The sequence below is a fragment of the Mustela putorius genome, unplaced genomic scaffold, assembly GCF_011764305.1.
Source record: "Mustela putorius furo isolate JIRA1106 unplaced genomic scaffold, ASM1176430v1.1 tig00000596_pilon_pilon_pilon, whole genome shotgun sequence".
NCBI lineage: Eukaryota > Metazoa > Chordata > Mammalia > Carnivora > Mustelidae > Mustela > Mustela putorius.
The window spans coordinates 11,284,811-11,309,336 of record NW_025421428.1 but is presented as its reverse complement, the minus strand read 5'-3'; the positions used below and the strand labels follow the sequence as shown (position 1 = coordinate 11,309,336).

At 55.6% G+C, this 24,526-nt stretch overlaps 1 protein-coding gene across 3 annotated transcripts in view; it reads right to left on the bottom strand.

The window, feature by feature from the left end:
* The window catches only part of HMCN2 (hemicentin 2), a 146,214-nt gene that overhangs the window by 96,385 nt on the left and 25,303 nt on the right, over positions 1–24,526 (bottom strand). For all 3 annotated transcript variants that reach the window (XR_006607453.1, XM_045082600.1, XM_045082601.1), the window contains exons 5-16: positions 21,373–21,544; positions 20,617–20,723; positions 19,570–19,690; positions 17,664–17,927; positions 14,947–15,091; positions 14,340–14,461; positions 11,705–11,977; positions 10,495–10,636; positions 9,853–9,980; positions 8,833–8,946; positions 6,307–6,456; positions 272–460 (exon numbers count right to left, since the gene is read on the bottom strand). Coding sequence is in view for 2 of the 3 variants with exons in the window: in XM_045082600.1 (XP_044938535.1) it covers positions 272–460; positions 6,307–6,456; positions 8,833–8,946; positions 9,853–9,980; positions 10,495–10,636; positions 11,705–11,977; positions 14,340–14,461; positions 14,947–15,091; positions 17,664–17,927; positions 19,570–19,690; positions 20,617–20,723; positions 21,373–21,544 (1,927 nt within the window). In the remaining variant the exon portion in view is untranslated. The remainder of the gene's footprint in view (positions 1–271; positions 461–6,306; positions 6,457–8,832; positions 8,947–9,852; positions 9,981–10,494; positions 10,637–11,704; positions 11,978–14,339; positions 14,462–14,946; positions 15,092–17,663; positions 17,928–19,569; positions 19,691–20,616; positions 20,724–21,372; positions 21,545–24,526) is intronic.

The following is a 24,526-nucleotide window of genomic DNA, read 5'->3' as shown; positions in this document are numbered from 1 at the left end:
GGCACTTCCTGTGTAAGACCCACATAGCAACCCCTCCGGGCAGCCTTTCAGGAAACGCAAGTGGCAGCTTCTGTCCTTACCACTGCCTCGGGGTCAGACTAGCAGAACGGCTTGCCCGGGGTCAGCCAGCCAAAATATGACCTCGCGACCACCTTACCCATGGTCATTGCCAGGGTCAAGGCTCTGCTCCGAGCCCCCCAGCCTGGGGGCCGAGACTATCAGACACCACCCTGCCTTCCCTGGCCACCCACCTCCAGCCCCAGTGTCTTACTCTCAAAGAACAGCACTCCCGAATCGGGCTGCCCGGTCCTGCTGCCCCGCCCGGGCCCCAGTGGCTGGCCATCTCCACGGCGCCAGGTGACCTTTGGGGGCGGGCGGCCTGAGGCCCGGCACGCCAGGAGGGCGCTCTTCCCCAGCTCCACGGTGACGTCCCGGGGCAGCTCCATCAGCCGGGGCGCATCTGCAGGGAGAGGACTGGTCAGCCATGCCTGGGGGCTGAACTTGTAACCCTAACCCGCCGCCCGCCTCCCCTCCCATTGTTGGGAGCTTCCATTTCTCCCAACCTCACCCTGTGAACCTGGGGCTGAATCACACCCAGGGCTCCAGAGCCAACCTGAGCTTGGCTTGGTCCAGCCCTGGAGAGCTCTTGGGGATTAGGCAGAGGGAGCGGCCTTTGGCGGGAAGAAGTTGCCGCCACGCCTCATACCCCCGCATGGGGTCACAGGGGCCTTGCCATGCAGGCGGAGGCAACAGGCCAGCTTTTAGCAGCAACACCTCCCGGGAAGCCCACCTCTGAGGGGCAGCAAGTCAAGCTCCAGCCACAGGAGCCCCACCACCTCGGAGACCCTCCACCCCACCTCGGCCACCTCCACCTTCCTCTTGTAGATGTCCTGAACTTGGGCGACCATTCCCTGACCCCCAAGAGCCGAATCCGTGGAGAGATGAATGGCCACCTTCTCTCTCCTCTCTACGTCTCTGCTGATCTTTTCATAAGGAGTATATAAAACTCCACCACAAAACGAAAACAGGCTTACAATAAATGAGGTGGCCTTACACCTGATGGTCCAAACAGGACACTGGAGCATGACCAGGGCTGTCTTAATCATAGCACCAGGACAAACGTCCCAGACAAGAATGGCCCTGCTCACAAGAATCAAACAAAACTCTAGTAACACACAAATATATTTCCCCCCATTTTTCCTCCACACACCCCAAACCTCATGCCCTTCCCCAGAGTCACCCCAAACCTCATGCCCTTCCCCAGAGTCACCACTGTTCACAGTTCACAGTATTTCTTCTAAGCCCTGTCTTATATTTATAATCAAGAGAAAATAAGTTGTTTCCCAAAATAGGAATTCATGATCCTGGCAGGCCAGGAGCCAGGCCAATTCCAGATGGATCCGGGCCTTGTCCCCACAGCGTATAGGCACAGTTCTCAGGTCCCTGTCCCCAGACCTGCGACCAGGAAGGTCCCCTAGCCTTTTCTTAACCCCATGGCATCCAACACCATGGAAAACCCTCCACCCTTTTGTTCTGTCCGCCTCCCTCCAGACATCTCCCCCGTCCATCCAAATCATGACGTCAAATTTCCCTCCTGGCCTGGGGATTAGGGATGTTCCAAGGAGATATAAACACAACTTGGAAAATTACTGCAAGGAAGACCCAACAGTCTCGGAGCCGGCCTCACACGCCACCCGCATGCCTGTCTTTGTTGGTGGTACCTCGCATCTGCCGCAGCCCAGGATCCCGGAAAACCTCTGTTCCAGGCTCGCCTCAGTCAGGATCATTGGTCCTGCAGAGCCCTGGCCCCAGGAGGCGTGGCTCTGCCATCCCCCCTTGCTGGGGAGATACCCCCAGAGTCTGCCTTTACCCACTCCGTCCAGCCAGACCTGCTTCCTGACCCGCCCTTCCTTAGCCCCCAAACAGCCCAGCTTTGTCTCCAGGCTCTGGGACACCACAAAGCGCACACTCTTCCCCTTTCTCCTCCCAGTCCTGAACGCGCCCCCCAAAAGGGACAGCCGGCCTCTAACAGCAAATAACCCGTACAGAGGGCAGATTCTGGAATGCCTACTGAGGGACAGGCATGGTGATGGAGCTTTCAGAAACACAGTTTCATCAACCCCATTTTGAAGATGAGGAAACTGAGGTTCAGAAAGATCAGGAATCTGCCCAAGGGCACAGCTCCAAGTCAACCGCGGAGATGGGCTCCAAGCTTGGGTCTGGCTACTGCTAAGGCCCAGGCTCTCACCCACCGCACCCCGGTGTCCCCCTGCGTCCTCGGGAGCAACTTGGCTGCTGTTTCAGCCAGAGCCGCACCCACCCCTCCTGTCCTCTCTTTGGGGTGGATTCCAAAGCAGCCAGATCCCAGACTCAGATTGATCCCACCCAGAAAACACCAGCCTCCAGCACAGCCATCCCTCCTGTGCCAGTCCTCACTGGAGCCCCCAAATAAGGCAGAGCCCCAGAATCCTCATATGCTAGAGCTGAAGGTCCTGTGGTCCCCTCATTTGCAGACGGGGGAAACTGAGGCTGGGGGCAGAGGCAGGGCCGACCCTGAGTCCTACAGCGTGTCCGTGGGGACTGGGTTCCCAACCCGGCGCCCTTCCCAGAGACTCATCAGTGGGTCAGCCATCCCTGCCTTCAGGCCCCCTCCTCACAGACTTCCAGGGGAGCCCATCAGCACCCCAGCAAGGGACCACAAACTGGCCCTGCATTGAGGGAATGTCAGGATGTCTGTGACGGGAGGGAACGGTCTCCACATCCCCCTCCTGGGACGGTTCCTGCCACTGGGCCGGGGCCGCCAGCACTGGGGCACACTCCCTTGGGCCTCTTCGTCTCAGACAACTATCGACAGTTCTAGTCTACAGCCGCACTGACATAAAGGCGAACACGATCCAGGCCGGATTCCTTGTCATCTACTTGTTGTCATCCATCCGTTTCCTTCTGATTTTTTAAAAGAAATGAAAATCAGAGCCTTGTCCCTGGGCTCTGGTCCCATCCCAGGTCCTGGGTCCATGCCTGCTGTGCCTGACGGAAAAGCCAGAGCTGCTTCTCTCCTGTTCCCCCAGGCTGGCCAGGGGGGCCCTATGCTCCCCCAAACACAAGCTCTTACCCCCTGCTCATCTACCCGGCAACCTGGGGCTCCCAGGCCGGGAACAGAAGGCAGCGGCGGAAAGGAGGAAACACAGGGAGGAACGAGCATCCTCGCTTTCGAGGGAGAACCCAGCAGGTGCAGATAAGTTCGCTCAGAGCAGGGAAGGAACAGAAAGGGAACAGAAAGGGCGCTGAAATTGGGGAAGGCGTGCCTGCTGGGAGCCCGGTCTTCAGCCCTGTGATGGATCGGCCTGTCTCCCCAGGCCCGGGGCAGCCGGCGTGTTGAGCATCTGCTCCATTCAAGCCCCGAGCGACGCCCGTTCTCTCATTAAATCTCTCAAGGACCCTATGAGCAAAGCTCTACTGCTATCCTCCCTTTGCACAGATGCGGAAAGGAAGGCTCAGGGAGGCCGATACCTTGGCCGAAGAAGCAGGGGGGTCTGGGGGTCATCGATGCAGGAATCGAGTCTACCAGAAGCCGGACCCACAGGGGATGGGGGCCACCAACACGGGCACTCGCCGCCCTCCTTCCCAAACACGGCCAGGAAGCCGGTTCCCAGCTCAGCAGCAGGAGGTGGGCACAGCGCCCAGCCGTTCCCCGCCCTGGAAGGCTCTGCCCGCCTGGCTAGGAAGGCCGGGCCACAGCTGCCACCCAGATGGGCAGGAAATTCGATTTCCCACCGCCGCTGCCAGGCCAACTCTCCCAGACACGCTGGTGCTGGGCCACAGTCCATCCCTTCCCTGACCTCAAGCCGAAGGCCACCTGTGGCCAAGAAGCCCGCCTCTGGGGTACCAGACGTCTCCTCCTCTGACCCAGGGAACCGGCCCTAAGGTCCTTCGCTAACAGGTGAAGGCCAGGACCAGGCAGGCTTGTCAGGCTGGGACCCAAAGAAATAAGGCACCGCTGAAAAGAAATCAGACACGGAGCAGAGGATGCCTGCCTGTGACAAAGCCAAGAACAGCCGTGCCTGGAGAGCCTTCTCCGTTCACCCAGAACCTACTATTAACAATGACAGCGGCGTGGATCAGAACCCGCCGCCCCAGGCCTGTCTCACCTCGCACACGTATAACGTCCCAGAGAGTTCACTGACCAGGGACCCGAGCCTCAGGGTGGGGAAGCAAGTCCGAGCTCACCCTGCCGCTGAGCATAGGGGATGCCCTCCAGGGGCCAGAGGCCTGGGCCCTGGGTTCGGATCTCAGCTCTGCCACTCACCAGCTGTGTGACCTTGGACGAGTTCCTTAAGCTCTCTGTGCTTTCTCCCATCCCTACAGGAGGTAATGACCGAACCCGCCTCAAAGAGTTGTGAGGTTCACGTGCTAGTGCACAAGACAGGCGTAGAGCCGGCCCTGGCAGTGGCAAATTTCACAGAAATCCTGGCTTCCGTGTTTCTTGCTATCAGGCTCTAAGCCCGTGGCTTTCCCCACCCACCCCGCCCCACCCGAGAGGGAGCCACACAGCACACCCTCTATAGGGAACACTGAAGCACATCCTTCTCTACCCTAAAAACTCTCCTGACCCTCGCAGGAGAAAGCCTAGACTGTGCTGGTCTCCTGAGGCGAGCACGACCCAGAGCAGTCAGCAGCCCCCGGGCGCCCCTCGGCCCCGGCTCGGTCCTACTCCCCGGCTCGCTTCTCTTGCCGCAGGAGGTCTGCTCCTGCCACTCCGCTTGCCTCGAGCACGGCTCCGCAGCTCATCACCTGCCTGACGGCTTCGGGGTTCATCCCGGACATCACCTCCTCCAAGAAGCCTTCCCAGCCTGCAGTGTCGTTTGGACCCCTTCTCTGGGCACCCACAGCTCCCCACAGATGCCACCTGCAAACGCTCCCGACCCTGAGATCCCACTTGTCCGTTTGCCGTCTCTCTCCTTGACACCAAGAGCGACACAAAAGCAGATGCTGAGTAGTGCCGTTGTGTCCCTAGCGCAGGGCCTGGCCCCCTGGGGACCACGTGCTGGAGGAAGGAGGGACGGAACAAAACAGAGGCTAAGGGTACCCCAAGCCTGGGGGATCCAACCCTGACTTGGTGCCAGTGTCCTCAGGGCCCGAACCTGCTCCCCTCAGGGACCCCCACCGTCCTTGGGGAGCCCCTTGGCCATCCCACCCAGCCAAGACCAGCACCCTGCTATTTCTCTGTGCTTTCCCGGGACTCCCCGCATCTGCCTCCCCACCGTGGCCACAGCAAGCCCCTCAGAGCCCAGTTCGCGCTGGCCCAGCATGCCCAGGAGCTGTGTCTACAACTCCGAGCCATCCCCACGGAACTCGTGCAGGCCCGGAATGCAGATGTCAAGGCCGTGCGTTGCCGCAGAAGAACCCAGACTCCTCATCTGTAAAATGGGGATAATCACCCCTCTGCTTATTAAGCACCCAAGATGGGCCAAACCCTGTGCTAAGCATTATTTGCCCATGATCAGCTCCATTTTACAGATAGGGAAACTGAGAGTCAGTGACTCAACCAAAGCACACAGATGGCAAGTGATGGAGACAAGACGGGAACTCGGGCCTCGGGGAGGACAATGCTGGTCTCTGTGGCAGGCAGCCCCCAAGGACCCCAGCCTCCTGGTACACACACACTTGAGTAGCCCCTCCCACCCACTGTGTGGCAGGGTTGGTCTCTGTGACCAACAGAATATGGCAGAAGTGAGTGTCTGTCCCTTCTAGGACGGGCTGGATATAAAGACTGCAGCTTCCTTGTGGGATTCTCTCCCTCCCCCTCCCCCCACTTTTCACCCCCCTCTCTCCTTCTCCCTCTCTCTTTCTCTCTTTCTCTCTCCCTCTTGGTCAGTCTCTCTCTCTCTTAGCTCCCTTGCTTGTGGGAATCCATGTCAGGAGAAGCCTTCTAGAGACACGCACATGGTGGATGCACAGAGGCATCCCGCCAGCCGCCGCGGGAGTGAATCCAGACCGGCTCCTCCAGCCCCAGTCAAGCCTTCGGATGACACGTCCCCCGCTAAGCATCCCCTGCAATCTCATGACAGCCTCCGAGCCTCCGCCACCCAGCCAGGCCAAACCCTGGCCTTCCAGAAATGCCAGTGAGTAAATGCTTACTGTTTAAGCCACAGAGTTTTGGGGAAATCTGTCACTCAGTGAGAGGCATTGTGTCCTTGGTCCCATGTGCTCCAGACCCACACGATACAGATTCTGTACCAGCGTACTCTACAGGGGCGATCCCTCCTCCCTGCTCAGAGGTGGGGCAAAGGGGCAGGGGGCACTCACGTCCAACCTCCAGCCGGATCTCTGCAGACGCATCGCCCATCTCATTGACGGCCCGGCAGGTGTAGGTGCCAGCGTCCCTCTCCCGAGCTGCTGGGATCCGCAGTGTCCCGGAGCTGGAGGCTTCGGGGGCCAGAATCATTTCAAGACCCCCTGGACCAAAGACGGGAAAGCATCAGGCAGGTGCCCGTGGTGGCCACAGAGGCTGCTGAGCCTTCCCGACCCTCGGGCTCCTGGAGCTGCACTGGGCCGAGGCCTGGGAGGGGCCGAGTGGGGCAAGGTTGCTCCCCAAAAGCCAGGACCCCTGTTATTTAACAGGGACAGAGTTTCAGTTTTGTAAGAGGAACAGAGTTCTGGAAACAGAGGCCAGTAACTGTTGTACGACAGCGCGAAGGTATTTAACACTACCGAGCGGTATCCCTAAAAAGGGTTACGATGTAAAGTTTGTTATATGCATTTTACAATTTTCTAAAAAGAAGGTTTAAGTCAGCCCTCCTGGCTCCAGTCCCACGGTGGGGGGCTTTCCCTTTGCCCCTCTGCTGACGAGGAGCGAGGCCCCGCCTGTCCCCCCATGTGTGACAGGCTCAGCACCCGCAGACTCCTTGCCTGGTTGGTCCCCATCCTCCGCCCAGGCTCCAGACTGGGAGGAGCACACCGCAGCCATGGCTGCTTCTCTGACGCCTGACCCCAGGCAGGCCTCCCAAAACCCACCCCGAGGCCCCCCTCCTGTCTCCCTGCTGTGGTCTACTACGCCCAGGCTCCCCTGATCCAAACCCACTTTCTAGATTTTAATATAATTTTTTTATTTTTACTGCTTTTATTGTGGAGAAATGTACGTAACACAAAATTTGACCAGTTTTTAAGCATTCTGAGTGTCCAGTTCAGTGGCATGAAATAGGCCCACATTACGGTGCAACCCTCACCTCCATCCTTCTCCAGAACTTTCCCAGCTTCGCAAACTGAAACTCTGTCCCCAGCCCCCCAACACCTAGGCCCTGGTGCCCACTCTTTTCCTTCCTGTCCCTACGCATCTGCCTCATCTAGGTCCCCGTGTAAGGGGAATCCTAGAGTGTGTTTCCTTCCAGGGATGGCTGATTTCTCTCCGCATATGGCCCCCACGCTCCTCTGTGCTGTTTTCAGAATTTCTCCCCTTCTTTTCAAATTAAAAAAAAAATGGGGGGCACACCTGGGTGGCTCAGTGGGTTAAAGCCTCTGCCTTCGGCTCGGGTCATGATCCCTTGGTCCTGGGATCGAGCCCTATATCGGGCTCTCTGCTAGGCAGGGAGCCTGCTTCCCTTCCTCTCTCTCTCTCTCTGCCTCTCTGCTACTTGTGATCTCTGTCTGTCAAATAAATAAATAAATAAATAAATCTTTTTTTAATCCACTGAGCCACCCAGGTGCCCCAATAAATCTTTTTTTAAAAAAGAATTTTTTTTAATCATGGTAAAAAACCCAGAACAAAATTTGCCATCTTAACCACTTTCAAGAGCACAGTTCAGGGGCGATGGCTGAGTTGACATTGTTGTACGATTTTGAACTCCACTTCTCTTCCAGCCTGAATAATGTCCCACTGAGAGAGGCCCTTTTGACAAAGGGTTCCCGGGGCGGGTGCTCAGCCGGAACAGGAGAGACACGAGCACGGAGCCAGGAGTCCCGGGACCTCTGCCACCCAGGGGTGGCCTGGCACATGCTCAGACTCTGAGCTGCTTCTGCCTGTGTCAAGGTCAAGGTGGGCTCTGACAAGCTGGCAGACAGGTGCCATGAATGATAGAGTGCCTCCAGGTCAGAGAGGGCAACACGGGCAAAGGCTGACCCTTGAGAGGGAGCTGGGAGTCTACTCCTGGAAAGACAGGAGCAGCCCCTGCAGGGGGTTCCAGAACACTCCCAGCAGCCGAACTCCAGCTCTGAGTCTGGCATCGGGAAGCCCTTCTGGACCCATTCACTCAAAAGAGCCTCAGAACAGCCCTCGTAACAATGGCCCTGTTTCCAGATTAACCGCATCACCGTCACGGTCACTAAGAACACCAAGTCCGGGGGCACCTGCGGGACTCAGTGGGTAAAGCATCTGTTTTCGGCTTAGGTCGGGATCCTGGGGGTCCTGGGATCGAGCCCCGCAGCAGGCTCCCTGCTCAGCGGGGAGTCTGCTCTTCTCCCTCTCCCTCAAATAAATAAATAAAATCTTAAAAAAAAAAAAAGAACACCGAGCCCAGCCCGTGTTCCAGGCCTATTCTAACTCATGTCACCCTCACACAACTGACCTATCTGATGCTCCCGTTTCCCGAATGAGGGAGCAGGCTCAGCGATGCCAGGCCACCTGCCCACTGTCACCCAGGGGAGGCAGAATTTAAATCTGAGCCTACTCTAAATCCTGTTTCTGGCCACGGAGCTGGGCGATAGGGTGCTGCTGGAACGGGCCAGCCCCCCAGACACCCCATTTGTAGGGCCACTACCCCATGACCATTCTGGAAAGCGGATCCTCCAGGGGCCCCAGAGGGACCATTCCCCAGGCCCCTCTCCCACCTGACGTACCTCGATACCAGATGACCCGGGGTGGTGGCACCCCGGACACGTCACACACCAGCACAGCCTCATCCCCAACAGCGGCCAGCACCACCGCGTTCACGGCCGAGATGGACGGTGGGTCTGCGTGGGAACAGATGGGGAACTTGGGACCCACCCACAGACTCCCTAGAGCAACAGTGCAGATTTTCCTAGGGGAAGGGGTGAGGACAGAGAAGGAGCTGCACCCCTGCCTTCTTCCCCACCCCTCTACCAGTCAGGGACTGTCACCCAGAAAGATCTGGCCCCTGTTGCTTTCTTAGAAGTTTCTGACCCAGGACCTCAAATGAAAGCCAGCCACTCTTGGAACCAACCCACCCTACACACATTTTTCTCATTGAATTTGCCATAATAGCCAAAATGTGGGGCATCTGGGTGGCTCAGTTGGTTAAGTGGCTGCCTTCAGCTCAGGTCATGGTCTCAGGGTCCCGGGATTGAGTCCCATGTCCGTAGGGCTCTCTGCTCAGCAGGGAGTCTGTTTCTCCCTCTCCCTTTGCCCCTCCCCCTGCTTGTGTGCTCTCTCCCTCTCTCTTAAATAAATAAATAAGATCTTAACAAAAAAAAAAAAAAAAAAAGGGAAGCTAAAACCCTACAAAGTCCTAAAATCCCCTACATGGGCTGCCCATCCCTCCCTGTCTCCGCCCCCAATTCCCTCCCATTCTCTCCACACTAGCCTTCTCCCAACCTCTTGAGGACCCCAGACTCATCCTGACCTCAGGGCCTTTGCCTCACCAGGTCCCTCCGCCTGGAACACTTCCCCGTCCCCGTTTCTGCCCTGTGCTCCCACAGCACCCTCCAAAAGTACCATTATCTGCTTGCATGCTTCTTCCGTGCCCCCCCATTAGAATTTCAGCTCCCCCCAGGCAGAGACCATGTACTCCCTGCTGTATCCCCAGGGCCTGGCACACAGTAGGTGCTCAGTAAGTATTTGTGGGTGGGAAGGAGGGAGGGAGAGAGAGAGGTTCTCCTGAGATGCCCGGGGCCCAGTACCTGTATAGTAGAGGGTGACCGTCTCCTCGTCTGTGCCGACCTCATTCACAGCCAGGCAGCTGTAATTCCCAGCATCCTCTGGGGCCACATCCTGAATGGTCAGGGTTCCCTGGGCATCCACTCGGATTCTGGAGTCAAGCCATAAAACAACATGTTCAGTGGCCAAGGGGCTGATCAGTTCTGGTCACACGAGAACTACCTCAGTCATCATCAATAACAACTTAATTAATAGCGTCACTAGTGATTGCCATTTTATACTGACTGCTTGCTCTGGGCCTGGCTGTGTGCTCGGAGCTTTACATAGATTGTGCTTGTGAATTCATGAAGGTAAAGCGACTTGTCCAACGTCACACGGCCTGGATGGCGGGGGCAGGGTTCAAGCACCGGTCCGCTGGATTCTGGAACTGTAGCTCCTGACCCCTGAGCTCATACTGAGGCATCGCTATGTTTCCAAACTGATCTTGCTCCCGAGTCTCAAATGATCCCAGAAAGAAGGCAGGGCAAGCACTACCCTCTCCCCGCACCACCTCCCCACGGCCATCGCCCCATTTACAGGCAGAAAGATGGAGCCCCAGAGGCATCCCCTGGGGGTCATTGTTCACCTGCCCCTAGTCCCAGAGCTCCTGGCCCTGGGCTTCTTACCTGCTGTCCTCTTGCAGAGCATGACCCTCTCGGCTCCAAGAGATGTGGGGCGGGGGGTACCCGGAGGCCGAGCAGCTGATGCTCACCTCCATACCCTGGGAGAAGTGCTGGGACCGGGAATGGATGCTGACCTGTGGGGCCCCTGTGGTGTAAAGAGTGGACGGGTAGGGGACAGCCTGTCAGGGCAGCCACGCCGCTCCGGGTGCCCAGCCCCGTCCTCCTCTCCATCCCCAAAGGGCCTGAATCTCCAGGGAGTGGCTTTCCTGGGAACCTGGGCTGACCAGGCAGCCGCCCAGGCCACACGAGGTGAATTTCCCAACGCCCCTGGGAGAGCCTCAAGCTCCCTGGGGTTCTGCTCCGGGCTGAGCATCTTGGAGAAGCTTGGGCAGATAGGCAGATGCCAGGGCTGGGGACAACTCTCATCGCCAGGGACCCTGAGTGAACCCAAGTCCTGCCCATGTGTTGGCCACAAACTTAGGTTCTGTTCACAGTACAACAGGCTTGTTAGACTCAAACAGACCCCACGAGGCCAACTCACCTAGAAAAGGTAAACAGCCCCTTCCCATGTCAGGGACAGACAAAGCAAATATATATGGCAGAGGCTAGACATGGCTCCAGACTCTTTCTCAACACACTCTAGGCAACTGACCAGGAGTTGTTGGCACCAGAGAGAACAGTTGTCCCAATAGGCTCATTTTCACGTTTGGGGAAATAGCGGCCCAGAGAGAGGGATCTGCGTACGCCCTGGGCAGACCCGAGGTGACCTCCAGGTCCTAAACCGCCCAGACGGGTGCTTTTCCCACTGTCTCCCCTGACCCCATCTGGCCAGTGTCCCCCAGCCCTCTGCCAAGTTCATCTGATCCCTGGACTTCCACAAGTTTCCCAGATTCCATCCCTGCCTTAACATACTGGCAGGAGGAGGAATGGAGGTGTTTCACGGCATGAGAAACCAACAGGACACAATGAAATCGGCTTGGCCTACAGCAGTAGAAACTTAGGTTAGATATTGGGATGAACTTTCCAGCAGGGAAAACCACCAAACTTATGCTTGGAGACTATAGAATCCTCTTTCCCTGAAAGCTCAGAAGACGCTCACAGGACTAAAGTTGCCTGCCAGACTGATGCGTGGGCAGAGGCACGGATGGACGGGCTCTGGGGAGAGGCAGTAGATGTGTTAAACTGGAAGGACAGGCAGAAGGCAGAGCCTCACCTCGCACCAGGAGCCAGACGGACGCCCTGCTGACCCCATTGGCGTTGCTGGCCAGGCACTGGTACCGCCCACCATCACTGGGACTGATGTCGCTGACCTCCAGGGACAGGTCGGCCAGCTGGGTGATTCTGCCCATCGAGGCCGACAGGACTCGCCAGTCCCGGATCCACGTCAGGTTGTAGGGGACATCGCTCAGGACCTGGCAGGACAGGATGGCAGTCTCCCCCGGGGACACGGTGATGTTGGGGGCGGGGACCAGCTGCGGCGGGGGATCTGAAGGGGTAAAAACAGGAAAACAGGAGGGGGCTGACATGGAGAGGGGCCCATCCTGCGGGTATCGGGGGCGTCCTGACTCCAGAGTCCCGCACAGGATCCTTGAGGACACGTCAGGCTGTAGAGCAGCAGAGGGACCATCTGCTCACCATCCCGGACCGGCGCTGCCGGCGGAGGACACATTCCCCCCACGTCCCCTGATGTCCCCACCACCATCACACTCCCGCTGAGGGCTGCGCGGCATCTGCGTGCATTCCACAGGACACTCAAAGGCAACACGTGGCCAGCTCTCCACAGCTCTTCTCAGCCGTGAGCCCCTGACTCCACCCTGGGGAGGACAGCCCGGGAGACCACCCTCAAGAGGGACACGGTGATGAATACCGAGCTATTCTCTCTGCAGATCGCAGGGGGTTCCTAACAGCCAAATGTACAACCGAGGTCACAGCCCCCAAAGAGGCAAGCGCTAAGACCACTATCTTGACAAGGTTTAAGGGGTAAGTGACGAGGCCAGAGACTGTCTAAGCAGGGGTGTGGGCCCGAGCCCTCGCAGGGAGAGAGCTGGGTCTGCACAAGTTACACGTGCTAACGGCCTGCTGTCACCAAAGAGCATGTGAACTTGACAGCCCCGAAAAACGATACCGTAGAAACCAGCCAGAAATAATATTCTGGGGCAAATGAAAAAATCTGACTGCAGCCAAATTAAACAGCATTAAGGTATTATCATTCGTTTTATTAGGTGTGATCAGAAAATTTTTATTATATGGGAAAATGTACTTTCTTAAAAAAAAAGAGAGAGAGATAAATACTGAAATGTCAGGATTCCCTACAATTTAGTTTAAAATAGTTTAGCCAGAGAGCAAGAAAGCAAATATGGAAAAATTTTAGTGATTAGTAAGTCTAAGGAATGGGTGTGTGTGTTTCCTTACACTGTTCCCTTTTCCTGTCCATATCATTTATAAAAAATGAAACCATGGGGCGCCTGGGTGGCTCAGTTGGTTAAGCAGCCGACTTGATTTCTGCTCAGGTCATGATCCCAGGATCATGAGATCGATCCCACGGAGAGAGTCTGCTTGGGATTCTCTCTCTCTGCCTCCCTCTGTCCCTCCCCCCTCCTCAAATACATAAATGCTTAAATTTTTAAAAATAATTAAAAATGTAAAAGTAAAACTGTTAATTCATTCCATAGAAGCATGTTTGCAGACACATTGTATCATTAGATGATAAAAAAAAAAAATCAGGTTGTCCTATGTGTCATACACATAGATGTGTAATACATATGTATAATTACTATTCTAGTTTTCTTAAAATGCACACATAGATAAAGGTCTTAAAGGAAGTAAATTAAAATGCTATGGGGGGCGCTGGTGGCTCAGTCACTTAAGTGTCCAACTCTTGATTTCAGCTCAGGTCATGATCTCAGGGGTGTGAGATCAAGCCCTGCTTCAGGCTCTGAGCTCATGGGGGAGTCTGCTTGGGATTCTCTCTCTCCCTCTGCCCCTCCCTCCCCACGCCACATGTATGTGCTCTCTCTCTCTCTCCTTTTTCTCTAAAATAAATAAACAAACCTTTTTAAAAAAATGCTATGGAGGGTGTTTCTAGAATAAGACCAGAGCTTATCCAGATCTTCTCTTGCCTGTCTGTACTCCCCTGGTCTTCCTGCAAGGAGCATGGCGAGTCTGTGTGAGATTAGAGGCTGCAGACTGGCTAATCTTTCCACGTTCCTTGGGCTCTTTTTCTTCTCTTCACGACAGTTTAGATTCCCGGTTTATTTATTTATTTTTAAAGATTTTATTTATTTATTTGACAGACAGAGATCACAAGTAAGCAGAGACAGGCAGAGAGAGAGAGAGAGAGGAAAGTTCCCTGCTGAGCAGAGAGCCCAACGTGGGGCTCAATCCCAGGACCCTGAGATCATGACCTGAGCCACTTAGCACACTGAGCCACCTAGGCGCCCCTAGATTCCCAATTTGTAAGACAGAGCTGATTTCATTTCTAGATGGCCTGTGGCATCTCCAACCTTCCTGAGCTGGATGGTGCCATCCTGGCAGGACCCTAAGGCATTAAGGGAGGGGGTTTCCAGATGGACGGTGGGCCCTGGAAGGGCCGAGGGGAGGAGGGCATGACCCTAGCCTGGCTGCTCAGCCTCTCTCCATCTGAGATCAGCAGGCCACTCCTGGGTGACAGCCCAAATGGGGCTCCAGGAGGCAGGTGGCCGCATGGGCAGCAGACTCTGGGGGATGGACAGTTCCTAGCAGCTGGCTGGCATGCTCCCCCACAGATGGAGACACCCTGGGGGAAACCCTAGAGGGAAAAATCAGGAAGGAGGTGGGGAGGGGACACAAGGATGGCGGGAAGGACAGACCTGTGACAACAATCTGGGCCTTGGCTTGTCCGGTCCCAGCCCTGCTGATGGCCGTGCACTCATACGTCCCTTCCTCGGTCTTGGAGGCCCGTGGGATCTCCCAGCTGCTGTTTCCCGACACCCTGAAACCACAGAACAGCTGGAGACACACAATCCCGCTGACCCAAGCCAGGGACCCCCAGCCTCATCCGATCCCTAAACCCTACCCAGAGGGGACAAATCCTCTTGGAGACTTGGTAGGAAGAGTCAGACTACCAAGAGCATGCAACTTTTACAACATGCTGTGTGACTTGGAGCAGGTCCCTTTCCCTCTCTGAGTGTGACTTTCTTGTCCATGATGGGGAGGGTCTCTGAGGGTCCTTCCTGCCCTGCCCTCATGGAGCCAGGCCCTGCACGGGATGAGTGTTCCAGAAGCCGAAGAGGCCCATAGCTCCTTCACAGGGTGATGACCCAGCAGTGTTGGGAGCTTTGGGGACCACCTTCCCCCATTCTGGGCCAAGCTGCGAGCTGCCGGGAGGACACTATGACTGAAACCAAGGTCCTTCTCCTGCCACCCACCCCCTCAGACCCCCAGGTCTGGGGACACCAGCGACCAGCACCCACTCACTGAAAGTGCCTTTCCTCGCCCAGTCTGGCTCTGTTCCGCCGCAGCTGCAGCCGGAAGGGCAGGGTGCTGTGCACAGAGCAGGAGACCAGCAGGGGCTGGTGCAGATAGCCATGGATCCTCGGGGGCATGCTGACCATGGGGGCACCTGCAGGCAAGGGCCAGCAGTCAGGGTCCCTCCCTGCCAGCCCCTCACAGCCCGCCCTCCTCAGCAATGCTGAGATGCCGGGATGAGCCAGGATTCCATCCCTGGCCCTGCCATCTGGAGGGCACCAAGAACTGGTTGCTTTGCCCCTGCTAGCTCGGATTCCACCTCTATAAAATGGGCTCAATCCTGGTACCGACATCCCCGTGCTGTCGTCCGGAGAGTTGGTGAGAGGCAGGGCGTGTGCACAGGGCATGGCCAGCCCCCGCGGGAGGAGCTCCTGTCCTGTCTGGGGTTTGTGGGAGGACCAGCCAAGAGGGACCGGCCTGCGCCCCCGCCTTCTCCACTGTCCAGGACGCAGACATCGGACCAGTCCCGAGATCTGACGAAATGCTCCCCAGACTGGGCTCTCCACACTTCCAGACCTCTCATCTGCCTGGAGGGTCAGTCTCACCCAAGGATGTTGGAAGAAAGCCTTTTTGTTTATTTAAAAATAAGTAAAGCTGGAACATGGCTGTGAACGCGAAGTTCACACACATTTTTGAGATAAAATAAGACTTCAATGAAATCTCAGTTTCTGATGAGCCCCATGGGGCCCCCGGGAGACACCCTCCTCCGCCTATCCCTGGTCTTGGGGTGACATGTTTCTCCCCCATGGCCAGTGGAATCACTTCAGTGGGAAGGTCTGAGAACACCCCCGCAGGGTCAGCGACTGCTATCAGGGCCTCACTGGGGGATCGCGGGCGTAGGCTCAACTCTCGTCCTGCCCTCCCCCTCCGCATCCCCACCAGAGATGCTCTGTGGGTGAGACAATGCACCAGACGTCCTCCGAGCCCAGAGCTGGGGGTGGGCGGGCGGCGGTGACATCATGCTGCGGGCTCCCTGCCACATCCCCGGGGAGAGGGATGTCGGACCATCCAGCCACGTCCTCAGCTGTGTGCAGAGCAAGTCACCGCTCACCCACACACACTGGGGCCTCTGCAAGGCCAGCTCAGGCTCTGTCTTCCACGAGCTCCATGAGCCCAGGAAGCACCACCCGCCCATGTCTCTAAACCCAGGGCCTCCTGCTCAAGGCCAAACTCCCAGCCTCCCAGATCTAGAAGGTGGGGAAAGAAGTAAAACTCCAAGTCACTTCCCTTCTCCCTGCCCTGCGCGTGCATGCACGTGCGCGTGCCCACACACACACACACACACACACACACTTTCATCTAGAGCAGAGATGAAGACCAAAGCCAGAGCTAAATTCCAAACCCTTGGTTCCTCTGAAAGACCAGGAGAGAGAGAAACAGAAGTAGCTTTGCCCCTGCTGAAACTCCTTCCTGAAAATTCCTCCTTGGGCTTCTAAAAGCCAAGGGAGGAGGGGCCCAGGGACCACAGCAGGGGAGGGGAGGCCAGGAGGCTGAGAGAAGGGGGTCCCAGGCCCCCCCACCGCGTCACACTTGGCCTCTCAAAGTCCTGTACCTCACCGTGGGCACCTTCGTGCCCTCCCTGCACCCCTACTTGAAGTAGACAGAGGATTTTGCTCCTTGTCCAGAGATCCCCAGTGAAGAAGATGTTGGGTATCAATGACCTCCATCTCTGTGAGCTCCCCCCAGGCCACTGCCATGGGAAAGGGGGGAGTGATCAAGAGGAGGGAACAAAACCAATGGGGAAGCTGTTGGGCAGTGAACTCAGATACCCCAAGCCAGGACCAGAGGCAGAGCTGGAGAGCCAAAGACTCAGCCCTGTGCTCTGGAAGCTTCTGACCTAGATGGGTGATCTCAGGGACACAAGGAAACAAGCAAGAAGCCACACGTGACCAAAGATAGGACCCTAAAATGACCTGTGCCCACAATGACATGAGACTAACAGCAGCTGTCACATGTGGGGGGCCCTGGACCACGATGCCCACATCCTGGGCAGAGCCTCAGGGCACCCAAGAGATGTCTTGCTTTGTGCATTAGCTTATGGAACCCTCGGGGCAACCCTGTGAGATGGGCAGCCTCAGCTGCTTCATCTGTAAAATGGGGACACACCTCAGAAGTATTTTAAGACTCCGTGAGCTACTACATGGCAGGTGCTTGGCTCAGGATTGTCCCATGAGAGGCGCTCAAGACGGTGACTGGTCTTACCATGATTATGATTACGCAAGAGCGCACCCCCACTCACTGCCCTGCCCCTTGCTGTGCCTACAGAGCCTGGCACCACGATGGACACAAAATGAATGCTAGATGAGTATCTGGATGGAGGCACACATGCATGAGCAGAGGGGGGTGGATATTTGGATGGATGGATGCATGGACGAGTAATTGGATAGATGGACGAAGGATGGACAGATGGATGGAGGGAGGTTTGGATCCACGAGTGGTTGGGTAGATGTCTGAGTGGGTCAACAGAGGATGGCCTTGTACTAATTCCTTGACCTGATAGCCACATCTGAAGCCACTCAGTACTGAGCACGTCACATGGCAGAGTGTGCAGCTCGTAGAAGCTTAATGAGCATTTCCTCATCTCATCTAATCAGGGAAGGCTTCCGGGAAGAAATGGGTCTCCAAGGGAGCCAGGGAGCTGGGAGCGGTAAAAGCCCATCACTCACCTGGGGCCACCCCACTGTAGGAAACTCCAGACACACGGACCAGGGGATTCCCCTCATGGTCTTGGCCCTTCACCTTGAGGTAGAAGCGCTCCTGGGGGGCCTGGAAGGGTGGTCCGCCCCACAGCTGATACGTGGATCCGTTGGAGAGGGGCTGCGTGGGCAGAGTCAGGAGGGGCTGCCCTGAGCTGCGCGAGAGCTCCACCGAGTCCAGGTGGCCAGGGGCCTGCAGGCCCGTGGAGTTGATCACCAAGGAGATGGGCACCCCTGCGGAGGGAAGGGTGAGGAAGAAGATCCTGGTGTCTGTATCTGCTCCATGATCCTCCCCAAGCAGGGGTCCTCGGTCCACAATCAGGGACCCAGCCTACTTGGCCCTTCTACCACCCGCTCACCTTCTGTTCCTTGTGCCAACTAATGCTGGGGGTGGATGAACAGAGGGGGCCTGCTACTGTCCGTGGTCCTGAAATGCCCCGTCCATCCCGGCCACGGCTGCCCACCGCTGCATCACCTCCTGTCTGCAGACTCGAGCATTTCTCTCCACCCTCCCCTCCCCCAGGAACTCTGGGGCTGGCTGTCATCAGACAGGCTCTGGGACCAGCCTAGGTGGGAGACACCTGCGGGCCTGGGAACTCCAGCTCCTGCCCGTCCTTCCCCTCTGCTTAGCTTTCCTTTGATTTGTCTTTCTGACTTATTAGAAGTGGACGTTTCACATTATTCCAGAAAACACAGAATTGGAGTTGGGCTTCATGATTCCCTCAGCTGATTTGGGAAGGTCGCTCAGGTCTTTCCCTTTTCACAGTTATTAATTTTTTTCCTTAGAGATCATAAACCAGGAAACAGGGTGTGGTTGGTATGATCCCATCAAATGCCTTAAAATTTTTGAAGAAACATGGAACAATCTGGAAAGGGCATTTAAATCTGGAAGTCCAGATTCCTTTGAAAAAGGACGCGTGTCCATGCTGGGCCCAAACTCCACTGCAGCAACAATCAGCCAAGGGCATGCTCCCGGGGGGTGGGAACCCCCACTTCCTGATGCCCCTGTACTGAGGCCAAGTGCCACCTGCCGTTCATCATTTACAACTGCCCTGCTATTTCTCTCTCCCCACTTTTTAAAAAAAAAAATTATCTTGGACCCACATCTTTCCCAAAAGCAGAAACCCGAGAAGGTCACCTGTGGCCCCCCCTTCTCCCTCTCCCACTGGGGAACGGCCCTAGGGACCCTTCAGTTTTCAAGCACCGCATTTAGGATTTCTTATCTCTCCTGACTCTAGAAGCTTCCCTGCCTCTCCCCCTTCCTGCTACTGGGAAAAACAAGCACTAAATAAGCAAGCAGCCCCCTTTCACTTTGAAGATCTTACTGCTGGTCCTGGCACAGAACCAACCAGGGCTGACAAGGGTGACAAGGGTTAGAGGAACTGCACACTCTACAGCTCTAAGGCTCTGCCAGCTACCGCCTTGGTCCCCAGTCAGTGACCCGGAGTTAGCCTGACCTGGTCTAGGTCCCTCCCCATCTCCCTTCCGATCTGGTCCCAGCAAAATCCTCTGAAGAGTCCCCCATGGTGAGGGACCACAATTCCCAAACTATAAACTGGGACCCCTGATCTGGCCACCAGATGGTGGTTTCTGGCATAGAGTTCTGGCAACCAGAGCCAAAAGCCTCTGCCTGCTCTGGAGCCCAGCCTTCTCCAGATGGAACCATGCTGGGGCAGACAGGCAACCCCAGATCCCAGTGGGTGCCTTCTGACCAGAAAACGGATCTTGAGCCTCCAACTCCAACATCCTCCTAGGCTCCCAACCCCCCCCCCACCCAGCCTGCACAGGGCCCACTCTAGCTGCACACTCGTGGCCTGCCTCCCAAGGCTCCCCCACGTTCCAGAAAGCATCGCCCCCAGGGTCAGGAGCACTGTACCTTGCAGGGGCCACTCGATGGTGTGGTTGAGGTCCAGAGAGGGCTGGGTGGAGAAGCCGGCCCGGAAGTCGATGTTGCTGACACCTGTGATCCTCACTGAATGGCGACCACTGCTGTAGACCTAGCAAGACCCAGACCCCATCCCCAGGGCACCTGACTCCTGTTCCAGGGCAGAAAGCTGCCACCCTGACCTGGTGCTGACTGCTGGAGTTCTCCCCACTTTGCAGACATGAAAGGCAACTCCCCTGCTCCCTGAGGGCCCAGCGCTATGCTCCCTAAATGCAGAAGAGGCCCCAGCTGTGGCACTGTCCCGAGTAGGACTCTTGAAGCTGCTCTGCCTTTCCAGCTGCCCCCCCCCCAACACTCACAGCCCCATCTGTCCCCTGTATGTCTAATCTCTGCCTTGCCTTCTCCACTGGCATTAGAGCTCTTGGCTCAAAAATGCTCGGAGTTTGAAGGGCAGGGCCAATGTTGCCCCTTCACCTGTAGCATCTACACCTCGCCCAGGGTCTGGCATCCAGGAGGTGCTCCATAAAGGTTTGCTCAACCAGCAGGAGCTCACATCCTTCCGAGGCAGCAGCCTGTCCCATGCCAGGACCTTCTGCCAAGAGCCCAGGCTTCCCCCAGTCCCCGGTCTCCAGCACCTTACAGATGAGAGCAGGCCCCCCACCCCCTGCCAGGCATGTTCCTCCAAGCCATCCTTCCCCCAAGGTCACCCTTGTTTCTTTTGTTCATTCTTCATAGGATAGGTTTCTGAAACTCAAGCTGGCTTAGTCACCTACCTCTGCACACTCAAGCTGTTTCTCTAACTCTTTCTTAAAAGTTCCCTAACTAACCCCAAACCACTCTACTTCCTCTCACTGTTGCAAAGCAGAACAGTTCTCCTCTGTTCTTGACCCTCTGCTTCTATTGATATGTCCACGTCACCGCCCATGCTCCAACCCACAGCTCCCCAGGGCCCCAGGCTCCCCAGGACAGGCAGGAGGGAGACAGGGCCCCAGCTTGGGGAAACCAGCCTCCCTCCGCCTGGGAATAAGGGCCTCTTACCTTGATGGACCACAGCCCAGGATGCTCAGGCTTAAAGGCCACAACCTTGGCAGAGTCAGGGATGTTGAGAAGCACATTGAGGCCCTCATCCTTCTGTAGGATCCTCCCTGTGGAACCCCAAGGAGTTCTCAGTCCCTCATCTTTTCCTGGTGGTGACAGAAGCCCCATCCTGTCCCCAGGAGCCCAGAGCCCTCCAAACACCAACCTCAGGCTTCCCAGAGTAACTGACAAGAGACCTTCGGTGGTGTTTGGTCCTTCATCTCATTGTGCACGCCACCCTCGTCCACCCCATCAGGGTCGGACACCTCTAGACCTGGGAACCACGACATCCTTGGAGCACTGTGAGGCCAGGTGGCCAGGTCCCAAATCACACTGACCCTGGGTGACCTGAACAAGTCACTCTACCTTCCAGAGCCACAGCTTCTCATCTCGTGGCCTGCCACTAATTCTTGCCCTGACTGACCTGCTAGGCCACCGTAGGGATCCGCTGAGAGAGCAGAGGAAGACGGCCCATGAGCCTCGCGTCCCAGGGCCTGTGGCTACCTTCCTTCCCCTCACCTGGCCGCTCACGGCCTTCCTGCTTCCTCGCCCACCACAGGCACCCCCTCTGCCCTCCACGTGGCTTCCCCCACCCTCCCTGTTCCCAGAGCCTTGTGTCCAAACCCCCCGCCACCCTGGGTCTTTCTCTTTGTCCTATCCTGGACTCCTAGCTCAGTCTCGGGTTCAAAGAAGAGGCCAGCAGTGGGGTACACATACCCAGAGGGTCGCGGACTTCAATCTGGGGCCCCGGACCACTCAGGGAGACGGTGACCTCCTTCAGGCTGGGGTCAAAGGGAATCTTCCACGTGTGCTCGCCCTCCTCCTTGTGGTCCGTGGACAGCAGGTGCACCTTGGTGGCCTGGACCGCAGACTCTACCCACTTCAGCACCTGGGAGGCAGGCATAAGAAGCGGATGCCGGCAGGTGTCTCTGGTCTTATTTAGAACCGACCCACCGGAGATAGGTCTCTAATAGGTTCCTGGCAGGATCCAGTCCCCCACCTGGGTTTGAGGCAGCATATAGGCTTTCCAGGTCACCCAGGGCCACCCCACTCCCACTGCCCTACACCAGGCCAATTCACACTTCATTACCCTCTTGGCCTATGGGCTGGGAGCTGTGAAACCTGGATTGAGGCTGCTTAGAAGGAAGGGCTAATCTCAGTGGCACCCATTACTTCCTCCAGAAAGCCTTCCTGATGCCTCCTACACACAGATGAACTCTTGTGATCCAGACTCTCCCCCAGAACCATGTAAGTCACCGTCACCCCAAGGGGCCTCAGACCACCCTCCTGCCAGGGTGCCCTAAGCAGGACTGAGGGGATCTGCTGCAAAGATAGAGTCTCCTCCTGATCTGTGTCACGGCATTGAGAAATCTTCAATCCTTAAACCTTAAAATTGCAGATTCATTCTAAAATCTTAAGTGTTTGGGGCTGGTCCCAATGAAAAGCAGATAAGAGGTGAGGACTCCCCCTCCAGACTAGCAGATCACCTAGGTGCACATTTAAAGTATTATTTGGGGGGATCCTCAAAATCCCTCAAAGACCACCCCCCAGGAGTACACAGACCCCATGTGAGCAACCAGATCTCTCACTGAGCATAAAATTACGGAGTTTCTCCCAATCCTCACCATGGCCTTCAAGACCACATGTTCTGTCCTGGGTTTTAGGCAGTTGTCCAACAGGTCAGTTTGCCCTGACTCTCCCCATGCTCGCATGGGTTGGACCCCCAGGGTTGGACCCCCATGCCTCCCGAGGCAGTGCCCACCACACATGCTGCTCTCTTGCAGAAATGACCCACTCCCTCCTGCTTAGGTTCATGCCTGCCTCCCTTCTTAGCCTGGAAGCCCCATGAGGGCAGGGACTCTCTGCTATGCCCCGAGCTCAGTGGCTGGCATGGAGAGGGTGTTTGGGAAGCTTCTGTTCACTGTGTGTGATACGGCAGGGCGCACAGCTCCTGAATGCGGGCATCTGATCACAGACCTCTCACTCTGTTCACCCCCAAGCCCGCCTTGTGATCACACCTCCCAGTTTCCCGTTAGAAAACCAGGAATGAGGATGAGGAGGGGGCTTCCTTCCAGGCCAAGTAAATTTCAAGTTTTCCCAGGATGCTTCTCAAACTAAACAAAATGAAACTTGAACCTCGCTGTGCAGCAAAGGAGCACCATAACCACAGAGAGAAAAGAAGAACTCCTGGAGCCTTGAGAACCCAGGGTTCAACTGAGCTTTCCTGGTGGGAGGCACCCTGGGGACAGAAAGAGCTGCAAAGACATTCTTATTTAGGAACCTGGGTTTGGCACAACCATCAGTGCCCAGCTCAGGAGACTGTTTATGCATCTTGCAGGATAAAGCAAAGACATAAAGATGGTAAGTCTTGCTGAACCAAGATTTTCTCTTACAGCCAAGTGTAAGAGAGAGTTGCAAGTGTTTTATTTATATACAAATTCATTCCAAGTGAATTTATAACCCGGGGATTTCTAAATACCATTCCCCACAGGGATTGTTTGGAGAAATGGCTGATTCTAGGGCTGGGGCAGGTGATTTACAAGGTAAGTGTGAGACAACTGGTCGTTCCACTAAGCCAGGAGGTTCTCAGGAACTAAGGGGACACACCAATAGGAACCAGCCCAAGACAGCTCCCATTAGCTAAATCTGGGGGAACTTGAGCCCCCAAAACATAATGACTGTAATTAACAGAAACAGATCCGATTGTAGACTCTGCGTGCCCACAATAATACTCAAAAAAAAGAAAAGCAAAATTCAAAGCAATGAAACCTCACTTACCACCAACGAAGGTCACTTCTTTATTAAAGACAAAGAACTAAGTATGATCCCTGCCTTTTCAATAGGTTTTTTTGTGCTTCAAAAACACCAGGACCTCAAACGCTCTTCTTCGTGGAAGGAGACTCACGAATAAATATGCAAGAGATGATACAATTAGGACACCACCATCCTGCAACCCTTAATGAAGTCACCGTTTCAGGCAAGCGTCCGCCGTGGACGCTACAACCATTGGGTGAGAGTGGGTGGGGGACCATATGTCCACGCAGAACCCCAGCATTAACCCACAGACCACTTGCACCATACAGGGAAAAATGTGGCCCTACGATACAGATAACTGTCACCTCCTTCACCCAGGAACCAAACCTACCATCAGGAACAGCAGGACACTCAGACATGACTTACCTCCTGGTGTGATGCAACCAAAGAGAGACACATAGCACCAACCGTGAACTATTCCTGCCTCCAATGCTGGCCTCTGCTCATCAGTCCCTGAGAACTAACTGCCAGGTTAGTTAGGGAAATGGGGGGCGGGGAACAAATTAATGACACCACAAGGAAACAATCAGATGAATCTGGAACCTGGGGCATTGTACAATCAAGGCCTTTCCAGCAAGTTAGTGGCGTAAAAAAAAGGGGGGGGGGAGGCGGGTAGAAGGCTCCAGATGCAAGCAGACTTAACAGACACAATGAACAAATGAAATGCACGGCCCCTGATTAAATCCTGATTTGACAAAACTGTTACCAAAGACATTCTGAAGACAATTAGGGAAATTTGAATTTGAACTTGGCATTGGATGATACCAGCCCTCTTCATTTAATCAGAGGATATTGTGGGTTATGTCCAAGATCATATTTAAAAAAAAATTTATTTATGGAGAAGATAGAATAGGAGAGACGAAGCGGGGGCGCCAAAAGGTTAAGTGCTGAATCTAGTTGGGACATGGGTTCTTCTCACTTTTCTTTAACATCTTTCATAGTAATTTTTTTACATAAAAGTCCCTTAAAAAGACCAAGTATGTCATGACTTTCATAAATACCCAAAAGACCACAGTGGGGTCCGGTTGCCAATTCCAATCAACTAGAAACGATGCTG